At 48.8% G+C, this 17,303-nt stretch overlaps 1 protein-coding gene across 1 annotated transcript in view; it reads right to left on the reverse strand.

The window, feature by feature from the left end:
- Positions 1–17,303, reverse strand: part of Shroom3 (shroom family member 3) — a 118,565-nt gene that overhangs the window by 50,021 nt on the left and 51,241 nt on the right. The window contains 1 exon segment of the mRNA XM_048364846.1: positions 3,263–3,394. Within this exon segment, the coding sequence (XP_048220803.1) occupies positions 3,263–3,394 (132 nt within the window).

Below are 17,303 nucleotides of genomic sequence, written 5' to 3' on the forward strand. Positions count from 1 at the left end.
CTTAGCGATAGGGATTTTTCTTCTTTCCCCACCTCCCCTCTGGTACCGATTCTGTCTCATTTTGTGTCCCAGTGCACTGGCTCAGGGCAGGGTCTTGATCATTGTCCTCCTGACTGGAGGTCTCCACACTGGCTCTGAAACCAGTGAAATTAACCTACAGGGCCCAGAAGATGCCTGTAGAGGAACCAAGTCTGCCTGCCCTGTGAAGGCACCAGTGGGCCAAAGGGTGGAGCCATGGCACTGGGGCTTCTGCTTCTGGGGCAACCCTGCCCGCTAGCTCTGCCGCCACGGAGATTCTCACTGATTCCAACCTGGCCCTGGGCCAACAGCAGTTGTTTCTTTATACCTCTGATGACCAAAGTGATTCTGAATCTTTTTTTCTTCAAATGAAGTATTACAAAGAATCTCAATGTAAACCCAGGACTCAAATGTTTCTATGTAACAGATACTTGAGGTATCTTTGTATATTCTAAATGTAGACAATTCAAGCATGTAAATTTTGATTAGCATAAATATTAATTTGTAATGCTTGCCTGCAGATAATGCAAGTCCACACACTTATTTTTGTTCTGTAGTACTCAGGGCCTTTCCCAGACTTCATGTCCTGAGGCCTGCAGGTCAACATGGCTATAGGCAACACTTCCTGAACCAGGACATTGGGTAACAATGGTAACTGGTGGGTGTAGGTGGCTCACTCCTGTAATTCTAGCTATTCAGGAGGCTGAGATCTGAGAACTGAGGTTCAAAGTCCACCTAGGCAGGAGAAGTTCCTGAGACCCTTCACTCCAACTAACCAGCATAATACCAAAAGTAGAGCTGTGGCACAGGTAGATCACCAGCCTTGAGCAAATACAAGCTAAGAAACAGCACCCAGGCCTTGAATCCAAGTGTCCATACCAGCACAAAGAGAACACAAAATGTGATCATAACCAACACCTGCTGAGTATCTGTCATGCCTGGCACAATCCTAAGCATGTACTAGTGTCTTTGCTTTTTGATCCTTTCAGTAACCCTGGAAGGTGGTTCAGTTAAGGTCGGTCACTTTACAGACTGGAGGTGGAGAGAGCTCAACACACAAGCGGAAGTTACACAGGGAGAGGCAGAAGGTTGGAGTTGTGGACGGTCTCACTGACCAGGACGATGCCCTGTATGGTGCCCTCTTTCCTGCTGGCACATGGCTTCCGTGTGCTGATGAACACAGCGCTGACAGGGACGACCGCCTGCTATGGGTTGGACGGTTTATGTCTCCCAGCGTGGGGCTGATGGGAGGGATGGAGCCTGCAGGTCCTCCGTCACACGGGTGTGCCCTCAAAGGAGCTGTGGGAGGCTGCCTCTTCCTGGAGACCTCCCATGGAGGAATCTGCTCCACCCCAGGCTGAGCTCCCAGCCCTGCCATCCAGCACCCCCCCAGAGGCCGCAAAGCAATCATCTTAGACCGGACCTTCCACAGCTGTAAGCCAAGGCAAACCTTTCCTGTCAATTAATTATGCCAGTTATTTTCTTATAGTGATGGAAAGCTGACACATTACAACGGCATCAAACCATCATTAACACTTATTTCTCACTCTCTATGACTAAGCTTCCGATAAAGCACTTTACTGGAGATTGACTCAGTCTCAAAAAAGCTTTACCTCTTGAGCCACCAATCCTTTTGCTTTTTTGTGTTTTTCAGATGGAATCTCAAGCGAATTTGCCCTGACTGGCCTTGACCTTTGATCTTCCTGCCTGTGGAAGGGACCACAGGCATGCCCCTCCACATCCACCCTCCTTTTGCATAGCTGCCATCTTCCTGTCTTTACTTCCTGCGAATCTGGGATTACCAACATGCCCAGCCCTCCAAGTTCTGTATCTCACCCAATTCTCACCGCTTCCAAGGCTGAAGTGATAGAACGCAGTGCTACAGACTTGGCCCAAACACCTGAATTCAGCCTCACCGCCACCTAGTTCAAATGTTCTCCTAAGTGCATGCCTCACAGTATGGGTGTGAGATTTCATGAGACAGGCAGAGCAGCAGCACACATCTCCTCACACCTAGAAAGCACTCAGTGCACTGGCTTTCCAACCTGACCCACAGAGGTGCAGGCAGCAGATCTGTTAGGCTAACACCACCTTTGCCTGATATTCCTCAGCTAGAAATGGTTAAGTGTTAGAGAGTAGTTCAAGGATGAGTTGTATACAGCTTATTAAATTCTAGTTTTAAGAGCAACTGTAAATGTGGGGCTATTTGATTTTTGGAGCCAGCACTGGGTTTTGAACTCAGGACCTTACATTTGCTAGGCTGGCACTCTACCACTTAAGCTACACCTCCAGCCCTGTTCTTTACTGGTTATTTTCAGCATAGGGTCTCGCTTCCCCCTCAGGTGCACACCTGAGCCACAGTCCACCTACTTTAGGCTTCCACTCTCTGCTGAGGTGACGACGGATAGGCACCATCGTGTCCAGCTTCCTTCTATGAAGATGGAGTCTTGTGAACTTCTCGGCCCAGGCTGGCCTGCAACTGTGAGTCTCCCATTCTCAGCCTCCCAAGCAGTTAGGATTTCAGGCCTGAGCCACTGGCTCCTGGGGCTATAATTGTTTGTTTTTTGCCTGTCCTGGGGCTTGGACTCAGGGCCTGAGCACTGTCCCTGGCTTCTTTTTGCTCAAGGCTAGAACTCTGCCACTTGAGCCACAGCGCCACTTTTGGCCTTTTCTATATATGTGGTGCTGGGGAATCGAACCCAGGGCCTCATGTATATGAGTCAGGCATTCTTGCTACTAGACCATATCCCTAGCCCCTGTAATTGTATTTTTTTTTTTTTTTTGGCCAGTCCTGGGCCTTGGACTCAGGGCCTGAGCACTGTCCCTGGCTTCTTCCCGCTCAAGGCTAGCACTCTGCCACTTGAGCCACCGCGCCGCTTCTGGCCGTTTTCTGTATATGTGGTGCTGGGGAATCGAACCTAGGGCCTCGTGTATCCGAGGCAGGCACTCTTGCCACTAGGCCATATCCCCAGCCCTGTAATTGTATTTTTAAAACAATAGTTGAGCTACATGATTTGGGGGACTTGCTTCACATACACCTGACCTCCTAGAAACTTTAGAGTTCCTCAGAAGGGAGTAAAAACTCTTGAGCTGTCCCTGGCTTCTTCCTTGATCTGCACCCGCCGCGCCCCCCTCCCTCCATTTGTGTCTCCAACCATTCGTGCCCTACACCCTGTTCTAGGAGCTGGTTGTTTTTGTGTTTGTTCATCCTGCCAGGCTCAGCACTCACTTGCATTCCTCTTACCTGTGCTTCTGCCGAAGTTTAACCCCTGCAGGCCACGCTGCCTTCTTGTGCTGGAGGCCAGAGGGGAGCTGCGCTGAGCCGGGGGAGTCAGCGGCACCAGGATCTGCACGGCCTGGGTCTGCACACACATCTCTGCCAGAACCAGGGAAAGAGGAAACTGAGCATAATGGTGGTCCCTAGCAGGCTGAGCGTCCATAACAACGCACGTAACAAATCAATGTAACAGGAAAATGGACCCCTGAGCCCGGGCGGGACAAAGCGCTTCGCCCTAGAGCAGGCCGCTGGGTCTTCTGCCTTCGTGTTCGGTGAGCTGTCTTTGAAACTCAGATTACCTCACGAGGTAGGAAGAAACAATAACTGCTTGATTTAATCTTTTCTTTTTTTTTTTTTTTGTAGTTTTGAGGGTGGAACCCAGGGCCCTGGGCATGTTAAGCAAACATTCTACCTGGACTTCATGTACAACCTCATATAAACTGTTTTGAAGAAACTTTCTCCTACACTTAATGGATCTACTGAATTTATTTACTTAATTGTGCTACACAGCTGATTGACTTCAAGAAGAGTCTCACATTCTTGTTTGGCTTTTTTTCCCCCTCAAGGCTGAAAGAAGGTCTACCACATGAGCCACACCTCCACCAGCTTTTTGATGGGTAACTGGAGATAAGAACCTCATGAGGGGCTGGGGATAGGGCCTAGTGGTAGAGTGCTTGCCTAGTACACATGAAGCCCTGGGTTCAATTCCCCAGCACCACATATATAGAAAACGGCCAGAAGTGGCGCTGTGGCTCAAGCGGTAGAGTGCTAGCCTTGAGCAAAGAGAAGCCAGGGACAGTGCTCAGGCCCTGAGTCTAAGCCCCAGGACTGGCAAAAAACAAAACAAAAACTCATGAACTTCTCTGTCCCAACTGTCTTTGGACCTCAATCCTTAGGATCTTAGCCTCCTGAATAGCTAGGATAGCAAGTGGGAGCAACCAATACTTACTTTCTCCTACACTTTAATACTGACAAATAAGGGAAAGACAACTAGCGATGCAAACCATCAATCAAGTGATTCCCTGAAGCCAAATCACTGGCTCCCATCTCAAGTTCAGTGGGAGGCACTCGGATCTCCAAGTGTAACAGCCCTGTCTCGTCAGTGGGTGGCAGGCAGCTGGGAAGCACATGCCAACTCCCGAGCTCCCACCATTTCAGACTGTTTGGAGTCCACTGTGCTGGGAGGCAGTCTTTGTGTGTCCGTTTCAGCCCACCCTCCCACCCATAGCGGCTTTCCTCCCTCTTCCCAGGGGAATAAGTGCATTTCTGCTACTTGGGAGAATCTCGGGGCCCAGAGTTTGCAGCCTCTGCTCTTTAATCACACTGTCATCCGCCTCAGGCTTTGAAGTGAGCTTTGTCACCATCCCAGTTTTCTGAGTATGGTGGTGTGTGTTCAGTTTCTGTCTTCAAGGGTTTTTCTAAGCCTCTGAGATCCAGCTGGCCAGCCAGCAAGCAGGAATCTGGGGAGGGCACAATGAGGGCGCCCCTCCTCTGCCAATGTCAGGATTACCTAGCAGCTGTTAGGAATAAGCCGTCCAGCTGGCCTCCAATTTTCTGCAACCCAGAATGGGAGCGAAAGGGCTCTCCTTCTTAAATTCAAAGGCAAATAAAAGGATCTCTTTCTTTAGGGTACAGAGGGGATGAACGGAAGGCCAGCAGGTCCATTTCCAAGCCACGTTTTGCTCACTGCTTTAGTGCCATGGTATGGATAGTGTTTCAGCGTGTCACCAAAGGACTGATTGTGGTTGCGGGACCTTTAAGGGGTACAACCTTGGGGCAGGTGACTGATAACCCTGCCCTGGGAAGTAATTAAGGTAGTTCTCCAAAACAGCTGGAAGAGCAGGCTGGGCCCCTCAATTGCTCTCTGGTTTCTGGTGTTCAGGTAGGAAATCTGCCTTGTGCCAGTTCCTGCCAGGACACGACCTACTTGGATAGGGTATAGCCAAGCAGATCCTCAACACAGGATGCAATCTGCCAGGACACGGTGCAGCCAAAAGCCTCAATGGAAGCCACATCCATGGGCCTGTTTCAGCCCTCAATCTGCAGCACTGACCCCACAGCCAAACTCTTTTCTTTAGGACGTCAGCCGGCCTTGGGGATTCCATTATACAAATGCATTACCACCTTCTTCTGGACCTCACCTTTCTCAAATTTAGGATTCTTGGCTTCTAAGACATTCAACGTAATTCTAGACTTGAAATCTAAAGACTTACAAACTCTGAGCCGTAGTAAAACATAAATTAGAGTAACAGGTAGGAGCAGCGCCCTGGACATCGGCCCTCTGGTGGGTGATGGGACTCTCTGTGTTTGTTTGTTCATCACCAGGAAAGCATTTCACAGAGCCTGGGCCACATCACTCACTCGGTAAATTAGCTAGTATTATAACGCTTACATTGCAGAGTCGCTACAAGATTTCTAGAGTGCATATTGATTGTCTAGCATACATAATATATGTTTAATAAGCAATTTTCGTATTTTTTTCTTTTTTGCTACTGGGGATCAAACCCAGGGCATTAATTACACTTGCTAGGCAAGCACTTTGCCACTGAGCTACACCCCAGCCCATACTTTCTTCATTATAGAGTAATTGTCACCTTAAGACATCATGTAGGGGGCTGGGGATATAGCCTAGTGGCAGGCTGCCTCGGATACACGAGGCCCTAGGTTCGATTCCCCAGCACCACATATACAGAAAACGGCCAGAAGCGGCGCTGTGGCTCAAGTGGCGGAGTGCTAGCCTTGAGCGGGAAGAAGCCAGGGGACAGTGCTCAGGCCCGGAGTCCAAGGCCCAGGACTGGCCAAAAAAAAAAAAAAAAAAAAAGACATCATGTAGGGTATGAGAGGGACGAGGTAACAAACAAACAGTACAAGTAATGTATCCAATGCCTAACGAATGAAACTGTAACCTCTCTGTATATCAGTTTGATAATAAAAATTTGGGGGGAAAAAAAAAGACATCATGTAGGGGCTGGGAATGTGGCCTAGTGGCAAGAGTGCTTGCTTTGTATACATGAAGCCCTGGGTTCGATTTCTCAGCACCACATATATAGAAAACAGCCAGAAGTGGCACTGTGGCTCAAGTGGCAGAGTGCTTGAGCAAAAAGAAGCCAGGGATAGTGCTCAGGCCCTGAGTCCAAGCCCCAGGATGGGCAAAAAAAGACATCATGTAAAACAATTACTACCAAAAAGACCTAATTTCTATTGGGAAGAGTAGTCAACTAGCTGAAGCTTGTCGCAAAATCCACCATGTAATCTTTAATTAGAAATTCTCACACAATCCTCTGAGGCAACAATCCTGAAGTCCACTTGGCTCAAATTGAGGAGGAAAGGTAGACTCCAAGGTACCTCACCTGGCCGGGCATGGTGACTCACACCGATAATCCTAGCTACCAGACCAGCAAGTTAGAATGAGACTGTCTGAAAAAACAAACTAAAGCAAAAGGTCTGGGTGTGTGGCTCAAGTGGTAAAATACTTGGGAAATCCCAGTACCATTCATTACCAAAAACAACAACAACAACAACAAAAGAAAACCCATCATCTAATACCCAAATGTAAAGAGAATATGAATGTAAAAACATGTTCCAAGACCACCGGTAGGTAGCATCCACTGGACAGCAAGAGTCAGACTTAACTTTCTAGGTCTCTAGACGGGAAGGTCATCAGTTAGGAGAAAACAATCAGGGCCAGGCCTGACTTTCACAAAGCCTTTGTGGCATTTAATAACTTCCTCATTTTTTTGCCTAAACCACAATTGTCGGCTCTGTCCTTTCTGCACAATGACTTGGCCTCCTCCTCCTCCTCTCCTTTTCTGGGAGTCTCCTAGAGACAGGGAGAGGCTGGGGCTGAAGGGCTGGCAGGACAAGCAGGCCTGGAAAGAGAAGGAAGAACGCCAGGGTGCCTCCGCCCCTGGAGATTTCCAGGGTATGGGTCCTCCTGCGCTTAGGCACGCTGCCCCCCACAGCCATGCTGTCTTGTCACCTGCCACCTCAGAGCCAGCTGAGACTCTGGAAACCCACGGGCTAATCCTCCTGCTGCTGCCCGGAATGGGCTGCTCATGGATGCCAGAGAGAAAGAGGTCTAAGAACCCAAGTGGGCACATGGAAGATGTACCAGTGATCCAGGAGTCAGGCTGCAGAGAGTGCCAGAAGAACACCAGCACCCAGGGCACACCTTCCCTCACTTCTACTCGATGGGAATCATCTGGATTTTTGTTGCTGTTCCCTCTACTGAAGATTGAACCTACTTGAGCCCTATCCCAGTGCTTTTGTTTTTGAGACTGGGTCTTGCTACCTTGGCCCAGGTTGGCCTGGAACTCAAGATCCTCCTGCCTTGGCTTCCTGAGTCGCCTGGATTACAGGCATACATCATTATACCTTACTACAAGTAAATATTTAAAATGGACATATTTTCCTCTTTTTTTTTAGTGGTACTGGGGTTTGAAGTCAGGACATCAGGGTGGTATGCTACCACTTGAGCCATGCCCCTGATCCTTTTATTTTTCAAGTTGTTTTTCACATACTGTAGGGTCTTGCATTCTTGCCCAGGGCCAGCCTAGACTGTCTTCCTCCTATTTATACTATCTTCCACAGATAAGTATGCACTATATACCCAGCTTGATTTGATTGAGATAGGGCAGCTCACAAACATTTTGCCCAGGCTAGCCTCCATCTATGATCCTCCTCATTTTTGCCTCCCAAGTAGCTGGGATTATAGTGTGAGCTTCAGTGCCCCACTCAAAAATCCCTATGTTTGAATCAAAAGAAATCCCATGGTGAATTTAGATGGAAGGCAGTCCTGACATGAAGTGGGAAGGCCCTTCACCTCAGAGCCCTGGAATTATCATGGCCTCTCTTCCTGCCTCACCTGCACAACAAATCCTCTCAGTCTCTAGAGCAGACGTTCCCACAGGCTACAGCCCCTCCCCCTCCCCCGGCACGCGGGAGGAATGGATACCCGGTGGCCACTTTGGTGGGAAGGGCGTCTTTCCCTCTGGGTACCCTGCCCGACACAGCCAGGGTGGGCAGGGCAGGCGCGTCCCACGCTAGGCACACAAAGCAGCGGTCCAAGCAATTCACCACGACAGCAAAGACCACCAGGACTGGTGTGTACCTGGCCAGTGCTTGTTGAATTAATGACCAGCAGGCTAGGCGGACATATCTGCCACCTTTTGCCTTTTAACTCACTCCCTGACGCGGCAAAATGAACGAGACATTTCCTGGGGCCGTCTGATGAGGACATTGCTGCTGGCCTCCCCGTGGCCACAAAAATCCACTGCTCCCCGTCTCTCTCCCATCACTGAAGAAGCCAGCCAGCAGCCAGGCTCGTGTTCACACCCGTAATCCTAGCTATTCCAGAGCTGAGACCTGAGCAGCGCAGGAAGCCAGTCTGAGACATTCTCATCTCCGGTTAACCAGCAAAAAGAAGTGGGGCTGTGGCTCAAGGGAGAGAGCGCCAGTCTTGAGTGGAAAAGCTAGGGCCTTGATGTGGTTTTTGTGCCCCCCCCAACATTTCTGTCTGCAGTGATGAGCACACTCTGCACCTTTTGTGATCATAACTCCTGAATATGAGCTGCCTGTATATTAACAGAGGCCATTAACTGCTTTCTGATCTGAGTTTTGGCCAATATAAAAGAGAATGTTCCAGCTCATTCTGTTCCCCTGGCCTGGGTGAACACTATAAAACATACAGGACAGGAAGGCAGAAGGCAGAAGGCAGGAGGACCTGCAGGTCTCTTGACCCGTGGTTTCTCTGGAGTTGCTGGGTGGGGGTGAGTAAGAGCCACGGCTCCTCACTGGAATCTGCTGGCTTGTACCGCCTGGGCTGTCATTTCTTTTTGCATGGCTCAGGTGCTGCTGCGGGGCGGCGGCAGCCTGGCCCTCTGGCCCAGGGTCTGTTAGCAACCAAGATGACCTTTAGAAAGATGCCCGGGTGCTATCCTCCTCTGCTTCTCCCAGCACTCGGGTAAATTCCAGGTTCCTGATCTTTGTCTCCATGGCCTCAAGTGGCTGCCTTCTTCCCCTCTCCCCCGAGTCCCTGTGCTGCAACCTCACCTGCACCTCAAATTTCTCCAAAACCACCACACAGGCTTCCTCCCATCTGGAACATTCTTCTCGGTGTTTTGTTTTTTATTAAAGCTGGCTGCTCCTTAGCCTTCTCTTTCCCCTCCTTCCTGCCACGTGATGTTTCTGTCCACTGTGCTTACGGCCTGGTGGAAATGCTCACTTGCACACGGCCTGCTTCCCTAAGAGTGTACATTCAGCCAGGCCACGGTCCCCACCTGGCGTTGATGTTTCTAAACTACTGCCTACTAAGGCAGGCATAGCTGGGATCACACACATGTGCCACCCTGGATCCTGCTTGTTCTTTGAGATAGGATCTTGCCAACTTTTTGCCATGGATGGGGAGTGAACGGTTTATAATATTTGCTAAATGAATTTCAGGGCACTGTATAATGTTGGGTAATGTATCGTGTTGTGTAACGCTTCCAAAATAAACCTTTATACTCTTGTAAAGGGCATTACATTGTTCGTGGAGCATATTTTGTTCACATCACACTTTTATAGTCACTTTCTAGTCTCTGTAAGTCACTTTCTAGATGAGCCTATGAATTAATTTTGTGAAAGCAGTACTTGGGGCCGAGTACAGTGACTCACAACGGGTAACCTCCGCCACTTGGGAGGTACCGACAGGAGGGTCACAATTTGCACCCCGTTGAGCCAAAAAGTTAGCAAAACAGCTCACGCCTGTAATTCTATCTACTCAGGAAGCTAAGACCTGAGGATCATGGTTCCACCCCAGCCCAGGCAGAAACGTCCGTGAGACTCTTATCTCCAATAAACTACTCAGGAAAAGTTGGAGGTGGCATTGTGGCTCAAGTGGTACAGTGCTAGCCTTGAGCTCAGAGAGGCTCAGGGACAGGGCCCACACCCTAAATTCAAGCCATGTTTTCTTAGCCACAAACCTCATGAAATTCCTACTGGGATCTACACGTTGAACCCTTTTTCTCAGGCCTCAGCTCTGCGCCACATATGCTGCTTAGTTGTTCCACATCACCCTTCTTGTTCAGGAGATAAAACTAGGCGCAGGACACCAGGAACAGCAAATAGGCCCAGAAGAATATGCTAAGTGAAAGGTACACATGATTTCCTCCTTTTAACATCTTGTCACTTGTTTACAAGGATCTTCTATTATTCGAGTGAGTAGATAAAGAATGTAAGATTCGTTTTGGTGGGTTTTTGGTTATTTTTCTCACTAGTTTGAGTCAAAGGTTAAATTTTTCCACATTTTTTTGTCTCTTTCGCAACATATTATTATTTTTCATGTGAGTGTATATGCCAGTACTGGAGCTTGAACTCAAGGCCAGGGTACCGTCCTTAGCTTTTTCAATCAGAGCTACTGATCTACCACTAGAGCCACAGCTCCATTTCCAGCTCTTTACAGGGTAACTGTAGATAAGGGTTTCTTGGACTTTGCTGGCTTTGAACTGCAGTTCTGAAATCTCAGTCTCTTGAGTAGCTTGGATTACAGGTGTGAGTCACTGATGCCCACCTACCACGCTATTTTTTTTTCTTTATTGTTGGTTATGGGTCTTGAACTCAGGCTAGCACACTACCACTTTGAGCCACAGTACTACTTTTGATTTTCTGGTGGTTAATAGGAGATAGGTCTCATAGGCTTTCCTGCCAGGGCTGAGTTTGCACCTTGTTCCTCAGAGCTCAGCCTTCTCAGTAGCTAGGATTACAGGCATAATCCTGGCTACCACACTAATTTTAAAGTAAAAGGTCAGGAAATGGAAGTGGACAGCCCTGGGCAGTAGAGATTCATGCTAGTGGAGGTCTTTACGTTGGGAGTTTCAAAAACTACTCATTGAGCTGGGCACTGGTGGATCACAACTATAATCCTAGCTACTCAGGGGAATGGCAGCTGAGGACCATGGTTCAAGCTGGCCTGGGCAGGAAACTCTGTGAGACTCTTAAAATCAAGGAACCACAGAAAGCTAGAAGCAATCTGTGGCTCAATGGCAAGTGGTAGGGCACTATCCTTGAGCAAAAAGAGCTCAGGGACAGTGAGTGCCCAGGCCCTGAGTTTAAGCCCCAGTACTGGCACACACAAGTACATATGCACAAAGACAAGACTCGCTGGAGAAGCAGGGTCAGTGGAGAAGGGTAAGTGTCTGCTGATAAGATTCAATGCAGGCCTCTGGGTCCATTGATGGCAAGAACCATTCAAAGCAAGCTATAATTCCATTGTTAATAATAGACACCACAGCTTGCAAAGTGCTTTCCCATACATTATTCCACTTGGCTCCTGACAACCCTAAAGGATTCACAGAGCAGGAGATGTAGGGACAGCCTCAGAGAGGGATAGTTACTTCCCCGAGGTCATGGCTTGTAAGCTAACACAGTTGACACAGCAAAGTCGCCAGCTCCAATAACTGTGCCTTTTCTCTTATCTCATACTGCCTTTGCACTCTACAATCCCAGAACTCCTTTGATACAACTAGCAAATATTTAATACCCACACTGGGAGTATTGCCTAGTGGCAAGAGTGCTTGCCTCCCATACATGAAGCCCTGGGTTCAATTACCCAGCACTACATATATAGAAAAATCCAGAAGTGGCGCTGTGGCTCAAGTGGCAGAGTGCTAGCCTTGAGCAAAAAGAAGCCAGGGACAGTGCTCAGGCCCTGAGTCCAAGCCCCAGGACTGGCAAAAAAAAAAAAAGAAAAGATGATGGAAAGTTATCTAGAGACAACCCTTTTCTCCCAAGTTTGTTTCCTAGGTCCCTAAAAATAATGTTGCTTTTGAAAGGTTCCCCTCCCAGGCTGCACTTCTGCCCTCCGAAGAACAGTCTAACACTGGTCACACTGAGGCCCAAAGTCAGGCCACTTCTATACCCAGCTTGGTCATTCACTCAGCCTGCATTCCCTAAGAACCAACCATGGCATACCCACAGATTAGGCACTAGACTTAGAATGGAGATAAAACAGACACAGCCCCTCCCCCTGTGTCTTCATAGACTAAGGGTAAGGCAGGCAACCAAAGTATACAATACACACTTATAAAACAAGATGGGGTAGTGGGAGGAGAGTACACAAAACCATGAGAGAAGTCATCTCAGTGTGTTGCTTCTCACTCACTCTTAGGCGGTCTGTCTACACTCTCGCATTCCCCAGCCACATGCTTTGTGATATCCAGAGGACAGAAATCAAAGCAGCAGTTGACAGAATTCCAATCCCCTCCACCCAGTGCTTCAAGCCAGGCTGGGTGTGAACTATAACCCACTTAGCTTCTTGTAGTCCTGATGACCAATCTCCAAGGCAGGTGCCTTTGTGCTATTACCCCCTTAAAGATGATGAAATGGAAACATTCAAGCTCAGATAGAAAAAGAATTTGAAACCAGGGGCTGGGGATATAGCCTAGTGGCAAGAGTGCCTGCCTCGGATACACGAGGCCCTAGGTTCGATTCCCCAGCACCACATATACAGAAAACGGCCAGAAGCGGCGCTGTGGCTCAAGTGGCGGAGTGCTAGCCTTGAGCGGGAAGAAGCCAGGGACAGTGCTCAGGCCCTGGGTCCAAGGCCCAGGACTGGCCAAAAAAAAAAAAAAAAAAAAAAAATTAAAGAATTTGAAACCAGATCTGGTTGATAGCCAAGCCTATGCTCCTGACCACTATTCCATAGTCTTAATCTTATTTGGGATTCCTTTCTTGAAGATGATGCTCAATACATATCTAATAAGATCACAGTCTGAGCAACTGGCCAGGTGTGTGTGCCTGTAAGCTCAGCACTGCTGTGCTTAGGGGCCCGGGGAGGTGAGGCCAGCCTAGGCTACATAGCAAGTTGAAGGCTCGCATGGGCTATGTCATGAGATCTTTTCTCAAAAGACAGAGAAGGGGGGGGGGGGGGGGAGGAAGGAAAGAAGGAAGGAAGGAAGGAAGGAAGGAAGGAAGGAAGGAAGGAAGGAAGGAAGGAAAGAAGGACACACGGACGAGACCAGATCAGACCAGACCAAGAAATGGGCATATGGCACAGTAGGAGAGTGCTTATGCAGCATGCTCAAAGCCCTGGGTTCAATCCCTGACACTATTTAAAAACAAAAGATCCTGAAGCCGGAGCTGGTGGCTCACACCTGTAATCTTAGCTACTCAGGAGGCTGAGATCTGAGGGTTGTGGTTCGAAGCCAGTCTTGGCTGACATATTACTTACCTCCAATTAACCACCCAAAAAGCTGTGGCTCAAGTGATAGTATGCTAGCGTTGGGCACAAAAGCTCAGGGACAGTGTCCAGGCCTGAGTTCAAGTGCCAGGATGGACAAAAAATAATAGATAAGTAATTAGATAGATAGATAAACAAATAAATATCCTGAGTACATTAGGCGGGGTGGGGGGGGGGGGAGACAGCAACCAGTAGAATCAATTACCTCTGTGTGCACCTTAGCACAACACACCCTATGTCACTACGGCAGGTCACCTGCTCCTTGGGCTTTTCCTCTGTGTGACGTGAAGGTGTTGGTATAGACGACTTTGTTACAAGCAAAAGCAGAAAGGGGCACACAGCACAAACCCTGAGAAAACATAATCGGAAGGATCTACACCACTTGTGATAAGCACTTTCAATACTCAGGCTCCACGCTGCAATCTCTGTGGAATAAAGGACATCTCTTGGCAGCTAGTCCTGCTAGAGACACACACACAGGACTCAGAAGCACATGGCTAAAGTTTGAATATGGGGGCGGCTGGTGTCTGCTCACTCTGCTCTGAGCGACCTGTGGCATCACGCTACTGCCATTCCATCACTGTGACTCATACGAAACAGCTGAGTGTGGGACGTCACCACTGGACTGTGACAGGGTGCTGGTGTGATGGGGTAACAGGCCCCTAACAAACTAGCAGTATTACACACACAGTGTGGAGAAAGAAATGCTGCCTCAAGAGCTGCAGCACATAGCCTGACACAGTGGCTACTCAGGAGGCTGAGAGCTAAGAATCACGGTTCAAAGCCAGCCTGGGCAGAAAAGTCTATAAGACTCTTATTTCCAATAAACTACTCAGAAAAATCCAGGAGTGGCACTGTGGCTCAAGTGGTAGAGTGCTAGCCTTGAACACAAAGAGGCTCAGAGACAGAGCCGGGCCCTGAGTTCAAAGTCTCAGGACCAGCAAAACAAAACAAAACCCTGCAACATGTTTTGTTGGGGATGGGGGTGGTGTTTATTGTAAAAAACAAAGAAAGAAACACTCCTTTAAGGTCACAGAGAGAGAAGTAACTCAGAAATCAGAGGGAGCCTCAGGCCCAGGCAGAGATGGCATGTCAGAGGTTTCTTTGTGGACACTTTGAGAACATCCTAAATTGGGGCCCAGGTTTTTGCAGCCCAGGTCCTGCCCATCTCAGGCTCTGGGTGAGACGCTCTCCCAAGCAGCCAGGCAAGGTGGACTTGGGCTTTGGTCTCAGCCACACTTCTTCCCTCCTATTTAGATGCAAAATAAGCTGCTCCAGCGGAGAGAAGAGTAGTGGATGTTAGAAATGCAAAGGGAGCCAGAGGTCGGTGGCTCAAGCCTATAATCCAAGCTACTCAGGAGGCTGAGGTCTGAGGATCATGGTTCAAAGTCAGCCTGGGCAGTAAGGTCTAACCACCAAAAGGCAGGAAATGCTACTGTGGTTGAAGAGGTAGAGTGTCAGTCTTGAGAGACAAAGTTAAGGGGCAGTGTCCAGGTCCTGAATTCTAGTGCACGCATGTGTGCGCACGCACACACACACAGACAAGGAAATGGAGGCTGTCATTCACAGGGAGAAAACAAGGCTCTTGCTAAATCTGGCAATGGCTGAGAAATCTTAGCAGGAACCCACTGCCTTGTTTGTGAGGAGCCTAATCCTTACTTTACCCAAGAGGATTACTGGGTCTTAGAACGGATCTCACTGCACCTTGTTAATGCCTGTGCCAACTGCATTCATGTCCACAATATCTAAGATGCTATCTGCTCTGTAGGATAATAGGCATTCCACGTTATTTCATGTCTCCAAATCTCAAATGCAAAGGCTCCTAACCTTTGTAGTCATCCAAAACAGATGCTCTGTTTCCCAATTAAGTTGCTTTAATTCTGTGGAATGACAATTTACATGGAAAGTGAGACCAAGACTGAAGCCAGGATGTAGAGACATGATTGTTTGTTGCTGTAAATTTCTAACTAGACATCCCTAAACAGAGTTCTACCTCCCCAGTCATTTATGGTTACTACAGGATAATGCAGTATGGGTTGCACCGTCCTTTTGCTCTCCTTGTATATCCCTACTTACACATTCAATCACTGGGATTTCTGGGCCCACTGCCATATCCAGGTTAAACTTCTTCATCTGAAAATCTCAAATCCAAAATGTCACAGAACTCAAAAACGACCTGAGCCCTGCCGTGATGCTCCAAAAGTTTGGAATGCTAGAGCACTTCAGGTTTCTGTGATTAGGGACACTCAACTGGTGAAAATCACCTGAGGATTCCCAAACCCCAAAGACGCCATATTCCTGAAGCACCTCTAATCCTGAGGATTTCAGGTAAGAGGCACTCGGCCTGTAGACACAAAAAGTAGGTCAGCTGAAATCTATGCCCGATTTAGCACAGAACTGTCAAAAACACCAGGTAAAAATATTACATGATGTACTTTTACCTAACACGTTTCAACTTTCTAACAGTCCTATGACATGTTTACAGGAAACTGAGGCACACAGGTAATTTGAGTAACTTGATCAAGATCACAACCTAGCAGAGCTGGGACAACCACACAAGGCTCCAAAGATCCCCATTAACCCCCATCCACCATATCCGGACGGCCGTGGTCAGCTCTCTATCTGTGAGGCCTGAGACTCTAGACGTTTCCTAATCCCAGAAGAACATAACATTCCTCCAGTTCTGCATTCCTCGGGAGTGATGATTTTGGGTGGTTTCTACTCATGACAACCTCCCCGGTTAACCAGTCCTGTCTACCCTGGGGGCCAAGTGGACTCCAAATGAGTAGCCCCGAAGAGTGGCAGGAGAGAGCTCCGAGATGAACTCTTGGCTGGTTTTATTCTCACTGAAACCTTAAGACCACACGCTTTTCCCATTTCCCAGTGCCTGCCTGCCTGGTCTGCCAGGCTGACAACCTGCTCCTCATCCCACTTCCTCCAGCCCTGGAGCCCCGCCTTATAAATGTCAACGAAACTCCTAAGCAGATGGCTGGGGGAACAAAGTCCAAGAGAAAGCAGGTAAGGAAGTGGGTGATCAGCTCCACTGAGTGGACAGGCCAGCCCCTCCCCCTCGCCGGCCTCAGATGCCAAGAGCTGCTGCCTTAAGCAGAAGCCTGGCAGGTCATGTGACAGCTGGGTCTCCTCCCTCTGTAACCCCGATATATGAAGCTCGGGAAAGGTACAGAGCCCAGGATAAAGAAGAGGTACTGGGCTGTGACCCCATTTCATGAATCTAGCTGTGGATCAATGGCCTCCATGGCCTCCGCCCCAGCCAGACCTGGCTCAGTAGGGGAGGCAGCCTCCTCTCACCACACATTCCAGCGGCGGGTAAGTGAAGAGGTAACCATGGAAACAGACACAAAGGGCTCATGTGAGAGGGAAGGCTGGAGGGGATAGAGAAGAGGCTGAGGGGGGCTCCAGTGACAGTTCTGCATTCTCCTAACCAGCCTGGCCTCCATTGTGAGTCACCAAGACTAAAGTGGAGCTTGTGCACAGCTCACAGAAGGCGGTCAGGGACAACCAGAGAGCCAAGATCCTTGTAGAGTTTTCTTCCAGATTTCTTTTCCCCTTCTTTTCTACCCTAAATTTGGGTGGCCAGTTCCCGTTCCCAGGGATAATGCGGCTCATAAGGATGCACAGGGCCGGTCCACGGCATTCCTGCAAACACAGGGCCCTCCCCCCTGCTCCCTGCCCCACCTGGCTTCCCACTCGGCAAGCTCCTAGCCTCTGCAAACTGACTTTTGGGGTGGTTGAGGAAGTGGCCCTAAGATTCCAGATGTCTAGCGAACCCTG

This window comes from Perognathus longimembris, chromosome 16, assembly GCF_023159225.1.
Source record: "Perognathus longimembris pacificus isolate PPM17 chromosome 16, ASM2315922v1, whole genome shotgun sequence".
Classification (NCBI taxonomy): domain Eukaryota; kingdom Metazoa; phylum Chordata; class Mammalia; order Rodentia; family Heteromyidae; genus Perognathus; species Perognathus longimembris.